Source organism: Ambystoma mexicanum, chromosome 11 (genome assembly GCF_040938575.1).
Source record: "Ambystoma mexicanum isolate Mex_15411 chromosome 11, UKY_AmexF1_1, whole genome shotgun sequence".
In the NCBI taxonomy this organism is placed as follows: domain Eukaryota; kingdom Metazoa; phylum Chordata; class Amphibia; order Caudata; family Ambystomatidae; genus Ambystoma; species Ambystoma mexicanum.
The window spans coordinates 563,632,460-563,646,925 of record NC_090934.1 but is presented as its reverse complement, the minus strand read 5'-3'; the positions used below and the strand labels follow the sequence as shown (position 1 = coordinate 563,646,925).

General features: G+C 44.3%; 1 protein-coding gene across 4 annotated transcripts in view; it reads right to left on the bottom strand.

The window, feature by feature from the left end:
- LOC138503575 (golgin subfamily B member 1-like) overlaps nucleotides 1–14,466 on the bottom strand; it is a 1,546,163-nt gene that overhangs the window by 1,388,288 nt on the left and 143,409 nt on the right. For all 4 annotated transcript variants that reach the window (XM_069623402.1, XM_069623405.1, XM_069623404.1 and 1 more), the window contains exon 3: nucleotides 2,907–3,053. In XM_069623402.1, the coding sequence (XP_069479503.1) occupies nucleotides 2,907–3,053 (147 nt within the window). The remainder of the gene's footprint in view (nucleotides 1–2,906; nucleotides 3,054–14,466) is intronic.

The following is a 14,466-nucleotide window of genomic DNA, read 5'->3' as shown; positions in this document are numbered from 1 at the left end:
TTTTCCTCACTGTTCTTCTGTTGAGAATAATGGCCTTGTGGTTCCGGTAGGATTGTTCTAATTTGAGAGTTATCGTAGGGGTGAGGTGCCTCCTCCTGCCTGGTCTGCTTCACAGACCACAATCCTTCGGTGTATGTGTCGCAGGATTTGATGCTTGGTAACGGCCCTCGTTCAGTCTTGGCATGCAGGCACGTGAGTAATCTGGTTTAGAGACATTCTCGGTTGTTTTGTAGGATAAACTTTCAGGCTTTCTGCAAGCTGCTTGTTCTTTCCGATCAGACGGTCTAGGGGATCTTACCAACGAGGATGGATAGTCTCTGTGGTTTTGCTTTTCCCGATGTTTCCTCGGGCTGTTCAATGAATCACGAAAAGACTTCAGTTTTCTCTCTACGCTATGTAATTTTTTTTTTTCTCGGGGTGGGAGGTTTGTATTTCTGTGTTGAGTGTTTTTTTGCTACGTTGTCTTTCTGGGTCTTCTTCTAGATCAAATTGTAAATGTTGTGAGATGTTCATGGATGACTTGTCCGCCAGGAAGTCATCTGCCGTGATCGGGAGATTTCTGAGCAGATGGTCGCTTCCTTTCTTCATTGACTGCCCTTTCTTGGTCTACCGACTTTGACTGTGTTGTCTATCTTTCGGGGTTTCCTTTAGTAGTGTGGAAGTTGTTGCAGTGCGGTTTACTATCGCTGATCTCTTTTTTTCACGTAAGGGATCATGTAGTTTCAATAGGGTGTGGTTTTTCGAATTCGCATTTTCCTTTACTGCTTGGACCTTTATGGATGAGCCTGTGATAATGCATGACGTGTCATCCTTTTGCGGCTGGTTAGATTCTCCTTTCTTACAAGTTGCCTTCGCAGGGAGTTTCCTCTGTGAGTTTTCTTGGAAGAAGAAAACTTCAGGTAGGATGGAGCTTCCTCCTGGGATGTTGCCTTGTTAGAAGGCAAATATGCTGACGTTTTCTGGATTCAGGTCCGTCCTTGCTGCAGAGTTAGTGTTTTTCTGCTCAGTTGGGGTGCCTTATATTTAGTTATCAGGCTTAAAAACAGAAGGCAGGCAAATTCTAGCTTTCTATTATAATCAGCAATTGAAATGCTTATGTGTGTCATGGAAGTTATTAATTCCCAGAATTCGAAGCAGAGCAATATTTCACCTCTCTATCCCTAAAGGATAACTGACAAACTAGCTCCCAACAGACCAAGAAACAAACCATCTTGGGTGGATGCAACTTTCCGGCCCAGATTGCAATCATGGAAATATAAGTGAACTAAGTCTACTTCTTAAAGTGGCCCCACCAACAGAAAGCTGCATGACCAGTTATTCGTAATGCTTCCATATTTCATCGATCCTCTTGCTGTAGGCAGGACTTTTCCAGTAAACTTGCAGATTGTAATCCCAGTTTTAACACAAGGATTCAATTATTAATCTGTTGGCGTAAACAAACAAAAAAGAGAAAAACGTTTTGACACGAACCACATTTACCTTTTAATTTACATGTTTTTCTTACAATATAACTCCTATCTTATTGCCACTTGAAGTCTGGGCAGCATATTAAACTGTCAGAGTGAGAGAAGATCATCATTTTTGCCAGCTGCCCAATATTTAAATATGTTTGTGGGGTTGGAGCCCTCATGGCATTCTAAACAGAGCCTGTAAATTAAATAGACAGTACACACAATATTCTTCACGTTGGAGTATAATAGTTCAGTGTTGGGAGCAATCCCTCAATTACTTTTCTCAATACTTTACTATTGGGCATTAAAAGCAAAGATGGAGCACAACATATGATACATGAACCTTGTGTTATGATAATGTCTGTCTGTAAATGTTTGACTGTTTCAACAACAAGCAGTTCTTTCTCATTTTGCAGCTAATAGTCTTGGTAGGACTTTCACATAGCTTTAAAGGAGACTGGGATCGCTGTTAGGTAATGTGACATTCTCCGCAGAGACAGCCTTAGGGGCATTCAGAGCACTAATGCTATTACTCACCACTACAAATGCAAGAGAAGGTTTTGCTCTGAGAATCTAGATTTGATCTGTTGAGGGGCCCTGCAGTAGTGGAGTTTTCAACTGGCTGTATGGCTGCAAAGAAGTGGAATAACTAGAAGTTCTTTTTTTTTTTTAAAACACACAACATGGCATTCAACCGTAATATTAGGCAAAAGCTAGACCGTATACTAATGTGAAGCTGAGGCACCAAGATAAACGGGCACTTAACAGTTGATGTTGGCTGAGCTTCACCACCAGTCACAGGATATTTTGACTGGACTCAGCCTCCCAACTGTGGACCATGCACTCTTTCAAAAGAAACAGCATCTCAATCGGACTGATGAGGAGTTAAATGTGATACGTTAATGGTGCTTTAACAGAAAAATCAATGAAGCACTCTTTATGGTGGCTGTTTCATCATTAGGTTCCTCTAAACACTTTCCTGTGCAGAAGAAGCCGGCGGTTGGTAGCACTTAAGGATTCTTGTGCTACTAAAACCGTGATCTTATTACAGTCAAATAATATCTCCACTTTAAGGTTCAAAACATGACTCCACCAAAAATCATACAGAGCACAAGCTAAATAACCAATTTTATATTATTGGTGTGTTGCAGAAAGACTTTGCCAACAATAATAATTTGTTGCCTTCTGGAATACCTATATGACAGCAAAACACAAGCCCAATTTAAGAAAGCTCCAAAGGTTGTGTTAAAGACCACAGTGTGTGCAGCTATTTCTTACACACTGTGTGCGGTCAGAGATTGACTGTCCCAACATTTTTCAAATACAAACGTTCAGAGCGCTGAATATATGACAATCATGCAGAGGACGTGCGGAAAAAACCAAATCTAATATAGATGATTCAGAGCAATGTTACTTTAACGTGGAACTTCAGAGCAGTGGATCAAATCTGCAGACCTTTAGTTGTTGCTCTTTACTTTGTAGCTGATTATCCTTTTCCCGGATCAGTTCCTTGAGCTGCACCACCAGCTGCTGCGTCTGTGCCAGCTGTTCGCTTATTTCGGTCATCGACATGTTGCTGGTCTCAGCTTGCACACCCGGTGCCTACAAAAAAGGGGAACAGCATTCTTGAACACCACCACGCTGAATAGGCCAGAACAACTACATTCAAAGAAAACAATTCCTAACCGAATGTACAGGACAATTAAGGGACTGGTTAAGAAGCAAGGGTTAAGTACGAAATGGACTGGCGGCTCACTCGGATATGAATTTAACTGGTGTGAACGTGCTGGGGAAGCCCTTCAACTGGCTGATTAATATAGCTTCATGGAACTATCGTCCCTCCCTACACTCCCCCCCCCCCCCATTACACGACACGCTGTAACCTTCTGATGAGAAAAAGAATATAGAAAGCTTTGCGGTATAAAGTGGCACAGGCAGACGTAACTTAGCAAAATATAAAGACCATAAACTCTATCCAGTCAGACCATTACTTTCGATTTACAGTCGCCCCCTTTCTTGCATCGTAATAAACCGCCGCGTTGCCTGTAGGAGATGTACTTGAATACCGTTTTAAGCTACATGATGTCAGCTATGCTTATTCCCTTCGGAATCAGGAGATCCGTCTGAATTATCCATGATGCCAGTGCATATATTTTTTTTATCCTAATTATCTTCACTTAAAACAGAGAGTTGTTCAGCATGCACTTTGACATTATTTCAAAGCTAGCAAAATATAAGTGAAAGGCTTCCCCTACGGTGGCGAGGTTGCACTTTCAACTCGCATTCTCTGGCTTGGTTATGTAATAACACATGGTAAAATAAACTCTCGCAAATTCCATTCAGTTGAAGGAACTTAACACCTAAACGAAGATTTAAATTCGCCAGTCATTGTTATCAACGCAACCTTACATTTCCCTTCTACATACACTGCTCATGACGTTATTTTATGTTACGAGCTGTTATACTCGCTTAGTAGGGTGCCTAGACGCATCTGTAAAATTGGGTACTGTGTCCTCGCAGGCTGTATAACTACATTAGTTTGGGGGAAGGAAAAGATGTGAAAGATGGAATCTCAGAGAGAAAGAAAGGAGGGATGCAGGATGTGGGTGGGGCGGGGGGAGGGGAGTTGAGATTGCTGTGTGATGGCATGGGTGCACACACTCCTGTTAGGTGGACCAGAGAGTTAAGATGTAGAAAACAAGAATACGTCCTACCAGGTTTGGGATCAAATGGACTGTGTTGCAAGGGAGATTTGAGGAGATGGCAGTTGGTACACTATTTAATGTTTGGATGAATGAGGGGCTCGATATGTGCACACACAATCCTTAAAGTTTGATGGCATAATTGCCAGAGTATACATTTGAATGTTACCACACAAACCCATTAATTCTGACTGCAGAGGCTCAGAGTGGCCTAGTAAAGAGTAGACTGTGTAAAAGCTGGTATAGCATTCTCTCATCGATGGGTGGAATTTCGATGGGATACCTGCACAGCACCAAACTACCCCCTGCCACTGCCCTAAAGCACCTCAAGCCATCCGGGAGCTTAGCAGACCGTAGCCCAACCACATACTTCAAACAGCTCACCTGAATGCAGGAGAAGGACACCACACACACACATCTACACATTCATGCTTACCAACAAGCAGCCAACCTCACACAAATTATCAGAACAGCAATGTAACATCAACCGCTCATGACCTGGGTGCATTGTGGCTTGCCATGTCCATGAACATGCGACAGCCAGACTGCATCTGATGTGGCAATCAACTGTCCAACACTACAGAGAACCAAAACGTGGAGTAAGCAGTGTGAGCATACCTTTCCATCCATCCCCAGAGCAACTGTCTGCCGCTGAGCGCTCTGCAAGAGTTTATGTGCACGTTTGACAAACGTGCACATAAAAACAGAACCATTACCTTACATGCACATGTGATAAACATTTCACGATACTATGCAAAACACTTTAAATTGTCCAACAGTTCAACAGGCCGTAGTCAACCAAAACAGTGAAACACCAGCCGTTTCAGAGCAACTGCCACAGCTGAGGGCTCTGCCGCACTCCACATGCACATTTCACTCACACGCGCGCGCACTTACTCCGTAAACACCACAAGTCAAACAGTGCATTTCTTTAAATGCACATTTGCTTAACATTACTCGATTACATGGTGCATTCATCATTTGCAGTACATAGGATGGAAGTAATCGTGTTCATAGAAATTGGAAACCCGATGGTTTGGGAAGACCAGAACTGAAGGAGAAATATGAATGTCCCCTCCCCCAGTATTGGGCCAGGAAAGTGGAACACAATGCAGCACGTATCACCACTGATGGCAGCATTTAAGTTATATATGCTGTTATGAGAATTCTCTGCTACCTGTTCAGTGATCACAGGTAGCCACTCTAAGTCAGTTTACACTTCCCTTTTATTGTGGTCTGCTCACTATGAGTAACAGTGGTCGAGCAACCAGAAGACATCTATAAAGAGAGAACGTGGGGTGACACGAATTCTGTGTAACACCTTATGGACTTAAACAAAGTTTACAGAAATATATTCGAGAAGCAGAGACTCTAGGGGTTAATCAGAAGCACACGCCAGATATTCCCACTTAATTAAGAAATAATCATAACAATAGGGTTCAACCCAGAAACTGACATTTGTTTTATGTAGGCTCTTTGAGGGACTTCTGGATGAAAATCCATGTCCAAACACGGTACCCAGCACCCGTAGAAAAATAGGCAGGAGCAAGTGGCTCCCGCCTATTGGTCATGCAGGATACTGGTATGGGTCTTGTGGTTCCCTTATGGTTTAATCCCAACGTTAGAAACAGGACCTTGCGTTTGGGATTCTTTTGAAACATTCAACAGCATCTAGACAGTGGTTGGTTCCTTTTAGCAAAACAGAGAAGGGGATGCAAGATTATGGCTCTTGGCCTCCTAATGACTGGTACAGCAGCTGTAACAGTCTGAACAGAAAGCAGAACAGCTGAGGGGCCACAAAAGGATGAAGAAAGGAAAAATGAGGGTTGTCGAAGCAGGCAAGCTTTGTGAACTGGCAGGTCCAATGGCTGTCACAACTCTGGTGGCATGAGTGTCATTCAGCACCAGCAAAGGTACAAGATGCAGACTCAGCAGTGCCGACATTCACTTGCAAGTTTTCTCGGTCTTTGCCAGCAAACTCTCTCAGACTCGATCAGCTGCCGCTACTCCGTATCCACGTCTCTCAATTCTTTGCATCGATGCTGAATGTATGGAAATCATAGGTGAGGGTAAGGAGAGAGAGGAAATACTAAAGATTGCAATATTATAATTGGAAAAAGAGGATTGTGTCAGTCGGAAAAGCAAAACAGGTTTGTGTTTACGATTATGTCAGGGATGCAGTGTGAGTGCGGCAGGCTGCCACTGAACTGGAGCATGAACTGCAAATCAGAAACCTCAGGAGCAGAAACAATGGCATTGTTGTTGTTTTTTTAACACCTTTCAATTTAATAAAAGGGATTCACCACAAAAAACGAAATCTTAGCTACTAACATCACAAATAGAAGTTGTTCATCCCCATATTTTAGAATACCCCAACACCATCACACCGCATGGACAGCAAGCAAAAATCCCACTCAAGTCCTCAAACATTGGGATCAAAGAAAACAGGAGACATCAATTAAGAACTAGAAATCACTGCTGCCCTACACTCTCTGCCTCATCTGGTTCACTATCACATAGCATTTATTGCAATAAGACTAATCGCAACTTTGCAGGGTGCCATACAGGTCACCATCTACAAGTTTGCAAGTTCCTTCCTCACCACCAACAGCCCCTGCCTCTTCACCATTGAGGTCTCACAAAGGTCTGGCAAAAGGAGAATCTGCGGACTCTCTAGTGTCAATAATTGCGTCTGCTTCACTTTCCAGAGTAGTACCATGAGTGAATCTGTGACCCCTATGAGAATCACAACTGTCCCACCTGAAAGAGTATTCCAAGTCACGGTCTTATTGGCAGGCAGTAAGCCCTCGATATTAAAGCCGTGTCCGTGGTCTTGAAGGTGCACCATTTAAGCCAACAAGAATTGTAGGGTAGACAGCATCGGATACAAATTACGGCACCTGGCACCATTAAAACCTTCACACGAACAGCGCTCCTACGTTTTCTGCAATCTCCATTTACTGATAAAGTAAAATAATGGACCCCACCACTTTTTCTTTAATCTCTGCTATTTTGGAGAGCTGAACATTTATTTAGTTAACCCTCCACTTGATGTGCCCAATTGTGATCCATGCTATGGACATAATTTTTAGCACCAGCCATAAGTCTATTCAACACTTCAAACCTGGCCTTCATGAAAGAATAATACTTCTCCACTTTGGTTACTATGTGTTGTATTGAAGCTACAACAATTCGCAAGTCCTTTGAGATGCCCACCTCAGGCATCCAGTAACTGGCATCCATCCTAGATTACTCAGGTCTGATGTGGGTGGCAAAACATCTCCTTCACCACCTGCCCTTCTCCACTATGATCAGAGTCACTGTAAAACCTCCACTGCCAGCTTCCAAACATTTTTCTGCCAAGCGATAAATCACGTCTGAACCAAGCACAAGTTGGTCGCTCTTCGTGAATCAGCCATTATCACTTCATACTGTGTGAGTCAGTGCTCAAACGTTTCCCTATTACACTTGTGTCAACAATTCTGACTCATGACCTATGTTTCGCAGCATATCAAAAGGTATGCTATACCATTGCAGTATTTCTTTTTTACTAAAAGAGGAAGATGGAGAGAAAAACTTGCTTTGGTGAATGAAGCGTTACATTAAAAACTGTCCTGGAAAGTGAGAAAAATAAATATATATCATGTTTATTGTTAAGGAGCTTTTTGCACAACCCTATGATGAGGGCTGTGTAACCATCTATGGTAGAACAGTGGTTAACCAAAAGGAAAGGCCAAACACCAATGGTAGGCCTAGCAGAGCAGTGAGGCTTAACTTAAGGGGGATGGAAGGCTGGCAGGGAGGTACAATTAGTCCCACTAGGCACCACAAAAGAAGACACTACCACTGGTATACTGAACAAATATACAATATTTCTAAGGCCAAACACAAACTATTTAAATATTTATGCAGAAAGAAACATCAACCTAAAAAGATGTTGAACAGTTAGTAGTGAAGTAAAAGGGAAACCATTAGTATTAACAAGCAAATTGGACATGGAGAAATGTTTCATTTTTGTAAAAATTGTTGAATAACAAATCCAAATAAAAAATGTATGGGATACATTACTCACCGTAATTGTATTTCTGATGCTTGTATCTGCTTAGATTCACATGCTGTGCATAGTGTCAGACAAAATACATATTGACTACCAGAGGTGAGTTAAGGAAACCCTTGGACAATATTACACAAATAAATAATTATCAGTCAGGATCGAAGGGTATCTTACAGAACTTAGCAAAGGTTTCCTTCTAAAGCATAAATATACACATAATACAGGTGCATGTCGCACAGTTGTGGCATTTAGATGTAAATCACAGGGCAACAGAATGTCCAACACTGTGAAGATGGCTACCAAAGTCCCAGATATATTTTAGGAAGACAGTCCCTAGGCCCAGAAGGGCACGTTACACACTAGAGATTGTTCGCCCTGTGTTCTGTTTTTTTTTGTCATGTCAGTGCCACTATGCCCCAGTGTCCATTGCTGTGCTATACAAGTTAATTAAAAGTAAAGTAAAGAGAGGGGAAACAGTATCACCTCAGTGAAACAATGTACATCCAATACAGGAGTGTAATGCACAGATCAGAAATTGCTAATAAATCAGTGGCGGTGTCTAAAAGTCCGGGGCTTGGTGAAGAACTCCAAGGACTTAACGGGGACCCCAGAAGAAATGCCACAGTCCATGGAAGTTCCTTGCAGTGTTACTTGTAGAAGGTCAAAGCTGAAGAAAGTGCCCCATAGGAAACAACAGGACACAGTCTATATGCTAACTTGTGCGTATGCAGAAAAGCCAGGTAAGGTCCAGCTCCCCCACAGTAGTGCCTGGAAGAAAGCGGTCGACCCCAGAAGAAAGCCAGTGGAGGGTTCAAGACCCAGCAGCCCAAGGAGCAGAGAAGGATTCAACCCCAACATTAAACAATGGGGAAATACTGTAGAAAGGGGCCTGTAGAACCAGACGACAATTGAGACCCTTGAGGGCGAGTATCATAAATAACTTGCCAACCCAGGGCCCAGCGGTGACTATTTACAGTGTTGGATCCAGAAAACACTGTTCCAGAAGAGCAGACCAACCAAGTAAGTAGAAGATTCTTTTTAAAGACCGAAATAAAGGATTGAGTCACCCAGGTACTTGCACCCTGAGCCAACTATGACCCTGACGACCCAAAAGAAGAACAATCGTCCTTCAAAGAAGTGGGATCCATCATCCAGAAGTGGAATTGATGATGGAGAGAGCTCCAGGTGGACCGGGCAACCTGCACACGGCAGACGTCGGATGTTCAGCAGGTAAATGCGGATGCCACACCAGCAACAAAGGCCTCTGCAGCAGGGAAATGGTTGTAGCGGCCAGAGGCGGCCCAGACAAGGAGATCTGGTGGGGTGTTGGCAGCCCAACAACTTTCCAACTGGCGGCAGCCGTAAAACTAAGGCAGCAGACACTGGTGGGAAACGACAGGAAAATGCAGTAAAACGGCCCAGAAAACGGTCTCAGGATGAAAGGAAGGCCCCAGCAGATGAGGAGGAGCAGTAGCAATAGATGGAAGACTCGGGAAGGACACAGCCAAAAGAGGACAGATCGAATTCTGCATCCTCAGTGCTTCCACAACAATCCCAAAAGGCAACCAACACCTTTGTTGGAAAAGCACTTATCAGGGCCCATACCAATGGAGCCTTACCAGAGAAGTAACCTAGCGTCAGAACTTGATCTCTAAAAGGAAAGCCAAAGCAAAAGTCCACAACCCTCACCCCCCCCACCCCCCCCCCCACCCCCCCCAATTATCGGCCTTTACCTCCCTGGCAGTTTTAGGCAACTTCAATTCATCAAAATTAATTGAAGCACAGATACAAATGATTTCGAAAAAATAAAACCAGAGCAGGAAATGTGGTGTTAGATTGACATGGAGTCATCGGGTCAAACAAAGGAACAATTGTTTGCGAGTGCGTGGACTCTGGCAGGAGCATTTGAAAAGCGATGGAGAATTAGTAGGTCAGGTCACTCAAATGGTTAAATGTGTACTTCGGTTTAAGAAAAAAAAAGTGCTCCTTTTCATAGCAATTTTTGAAATTTTAAAAAAAAAAGAAGCTAATACTTCTGAATAAATGCGTATGAATAGAAAACAATGATGTACAATAAAATCAAACATTGACAATGCCAACAGTTTTGGCTTTTGTATAAGCATGGTATAGGCATTTGCCAGGCACTGTAAAAAGGTACTAACTGGCTCGTAGCAGCTGAAAAATGGTCCAAGTACTTGGGCATAGAATATCAGCGCCTGGAAAAAGCCTAATAGCTATGCACAAGACAAAAGTGTTTGCTTTGCCAAGGTTTGTTTTTAACAGGATGTTAGTGAAAGACGTACATCATACTGCTTATAAATGAAGTGGCTGAAGAAACACTCGAATTAGGCAATGTTTGATTTTTATGAACCATTATTGACTATTAAATTCTGTTTCATTATTTGCTAGCCTGTACTCAGTGGTCGGATTTCAATGTTATGTACCATTTGTTATGACTCTTGTGACTTGCTTTTGAAAAGTGAAAATCAAAAATTAAAACTAGAAGAACAAGTTACTTCTTACCTTGTAACGTTCTTTCGATGGGATGTTCCTCCGACGTATTTCTTATCTTTGATTGATAGATAGATCATCTCCCAGCTTGCTGGCCTCAGAATTTTATTTTCAGTAGAGGGCGCTGCGCGTCGACGTCCCTCGAGCCGATGTCCCTCGACGGCCTCCGTATCGGCGTGGACGTCACCACGCGTATAAATAGACTCGCACAGCGTCCATTGCTCAGTTCCGTTTTGACGTTAACAGTTGTTTTACATGAATTGGTTATTGACCTTGAAGGAGCGTAAGCTGCAACCACAAGGGAAGTATTAGTGCGGGGATGGATGGGAGGGGCGATAAGGAATACGTCGGAGGAACATCCCATCGAAAGAACGTTACAAGTTAAGAAGTAACTTGTTCTTCGAAGGTATTGTGTCCTCTGACGTATTCCTTATCTTTGATAGACTCCCATAGCAGTGGTGTGCAATTGGAGGTGGGAGTAAAACGCCATGTTTCCTTTTAGGAATGAACCGAATGTAATACGGCTTTGCCAAACCTAGTCTCTTGACTAGAGGAGGAATCCAGGTTGTAAAATCTTGTGATGGTATGTGCGGACGACCATGTGGCAGCCGCACATATGTCTCGAACCGAAGCCCCTCTTTGGAGGGCCGAGGAGGCTACGACATCCCTGGTTGAATGAGCCCTAAGATTTTGAGGAGGCTCTTTCCCTGCCAGTTTGTAACATTCCAGAATGGCCAAAATAATCCATCTGGAAATGGTTTGTTTTGTTATCGGTAGTCCCAACTTGTGCCCTGAGTAACCCACGAACAGTTGGTCTGCTTGCCTAATCCTAGCAAGTCTGCTGGTGTAAAAGCTTAAAGCCTGCCTTGGGTCCAGCCTATGTAGCCTTTCTTCCTCTTTCCCCGGATGGGGAGGCGGATAGAATGAAGGTAAAGTCATTTTCTGAGTGATGTGGAATTCAGAAACCACCTTTGGGAGGAAATTAGGCTTCACCTGTAGGACAACCTTGTCTTTATGAAAAATTGTATGAGGGGGTTTACAAGATAGAGCTTGTAATTTGCTCACCCTTCAGGCAGATGTTAAAGCCACTAATAAGACAGTTTTAAGGGTGAGAAATCTTAGCGAACAAGAGTGGAGTGGTTCGAAAGGAGTACCCATCAGGAAATTTAAGACTAAATTTAAGTCGCATAAAGGAACCTGGAAAGGTCTTGGAGGGTAGACATTAGTTAATCCCTTTAGAAATTGTATTACTAAGGGTAATTTGAAATACGAAGGCTCCTCCACAGTGCGCTTGAAGGTCGATAGCGCTGCGAGATATCCCTTGATAGTGCCAACTTGAAGGCCTGAATTTGCCAAGTAGAGTAGAAAGAATAACACCGTTGGTGTACCACATGAAAAGGGGTTGATATTCTCTTCTCTACACCAGCTGCAAAACTTGTTCCAACGGCAGCGGTATAAAGACTTTGTTGCTGGCCTTCTGGCCGAAAGCAACACTTCCATGACGTCATCAGGGAGGTCCCAATCCTTGTATCTCAACCTTTCAGAAGCCAGGCGTGAAGGTTTAGGGTTCTGATGTCTGGATGGAGAACCTGACCTCCCTTCTGTGAGAGAAGATTCTCCTTGAGTGGAAGACGAATTGGAGGGCAGATGGACATGTCCAGAAGGTCCGGTACCACGTTCTCCTGGCCCAGTCTGCGGCAATTAGGATCATGGTTCTCCGGAATCTTCTCAACCTCCTGATCACTTGAGGAATGACAGGGACTGGTGGAAACGCATACAGGAGTGGAAACTCCCAGTCCACTATGAACACGTCCCCTAGAGCTCCTCTCGGGGAAATTCCCTTGAACAAAACAGATCGCACTTCCTGTTGGTACTGGTGGCGACCAGATCCACTTGAGGGGTTCCTCAAAGGGCGAAGATCTCCTGAAGGACTTCCTGAGCTAGTTCCCACTCGTGGGAGACTGTGCCCTGCCTGCTCAGAGCGTCCGCCGTCAAGTTCTTCTCTCCGGCTAGGTGAACTGCCGATAGAGAGATTCCTTCTTGAATTGCCCAAAACCAGAGCTGCATTGCCTCTCTGCATAGTGGCAGTGATCCTACGCCTCCTCTTTTGTTGAGGTAGTGCATGGCCACTGTGTTGTCCGTCATTATCAGGACATTTTTCCCTTGTACAGATGGCAGAAAAGCTTTCAGCGCTAGTCTGATCGCTCTCAGCTCCAATAGGTTGATGTGTAGTCTGAACTCCGATGGAGAGCAACGACCGCTGATGGTCAAGTCGTTGGTATGGGCTCCCCACCCCGTGAGTGAGGCATCTGTGACTACTGTTATCTCCGGCCATGGTTGCCAAAACAGTTCCCCCTTCAAGATGTTTTTCTGGCAGGCCCACCACTGAAGGTCTCGAGCCACCTTGTCTGGAATCTGAAGGAGGACTGTCATTCTCCCTGAGAATTGCGACCACTGAGTTCTCAGTGCCCACTGAAGAGATCTCATTCTCAGGCGAGCCCATGGCACAAGGAAGATGCAGGATGCCATGAGGCCTAGCAACCTCAAAAAGTCGAAGGCTGGGAAGACGTTGGGCATTTTGAAACTTGGTGACCATCTGCAGAATATCTTGAGCCCTCACCTCTGGAGGCGAGGCTTTTCCCAGGGAAGTGTCCAGGACCGCTCCAATGAACTGGAGTTTCTGTGATGGTATCATCTGTGACTTCTTTGTATTGAGGGAGAAGCCCAGTTTGTGAAGGAAGTGGCAGAAATAATCTAGCTGGATCTGAGCTTGTTCCGAAGATACAGCTCTGATCAGCCAATCGTCCAAGTTGGGGTAGACATGGATCCCTTCCCTCCTTAGACTTGCAGCCACTGCCGACATTAGCTTGGTGAAGACCCTCGGGGCGGAGGTCATCCCAAATGCAGAACTCGAAATTGATAATGAGAGCCGCCAATTGCGAACCTCAGGTATTTCCTGTGTTTGAGATGGATTGGCACATGGAAATAAGCATCTTGGAGGTCCAGAGATACCAGCCAGTCCTGGAGCTGGAGGGCCTGAAGGATCTGAGGGAGAGTTATCATGTTGAACTTGTCCTTCCTGAGGAACTTGTTCAATTCTCGTAAGTCCAAGATAGGTCTCAGTCCTCCGTCTTTCTTCGGTATGAAAAAGTAGGGGGAGTACCAGCCCTTGTTCCTCTCCGCTACAGGTACCGGTTCTATGGCACCTTTCTCTAGCAGGTCTACAATTTCCTGCAAGAGGAGCGGATCTGGAACTTTCAGAGAGCTGTTCCGCAGTGGATAACTCTGAGGGATGCGTAGAAAAGGCAGGCAGCAACCTTGGGCAACTGTCTCCAATGCCCAAGCATCTGACGTAATAGCCTGCCATTCTGTCAGATGTTGAGTTAACCTGCCCCCTACTGGTGTTTAGTGAAGAGAGTCCACAGAGCGGTTTGGAGGCGGCTGATGCAGATGCCGAGGGTAAAGAGGCACCTGCTGCTGCGGCTTTTGTGCTTTTACCCCGTCCACCTCGGGTGAATTTCTTCTGACCCCTTTGAACCGGCTGTCCTCTGCCCTTTCCGAATGCGGAATAGAAGCGAAAGGACTTACCTCTCCAAGAGGTTTCTGAGGGGCGATATGGTTTCTGGCAGATTGCAGCTCCTAAGGATTTTGCTGCTGCCTTTGATGTTTGTAGTTTTTCTAAACTGTCATCCGCCTTCTTACCAAACAAAGAAGAGCCGTCAAAGGGCATATTCAAGAGTCTGCTTTG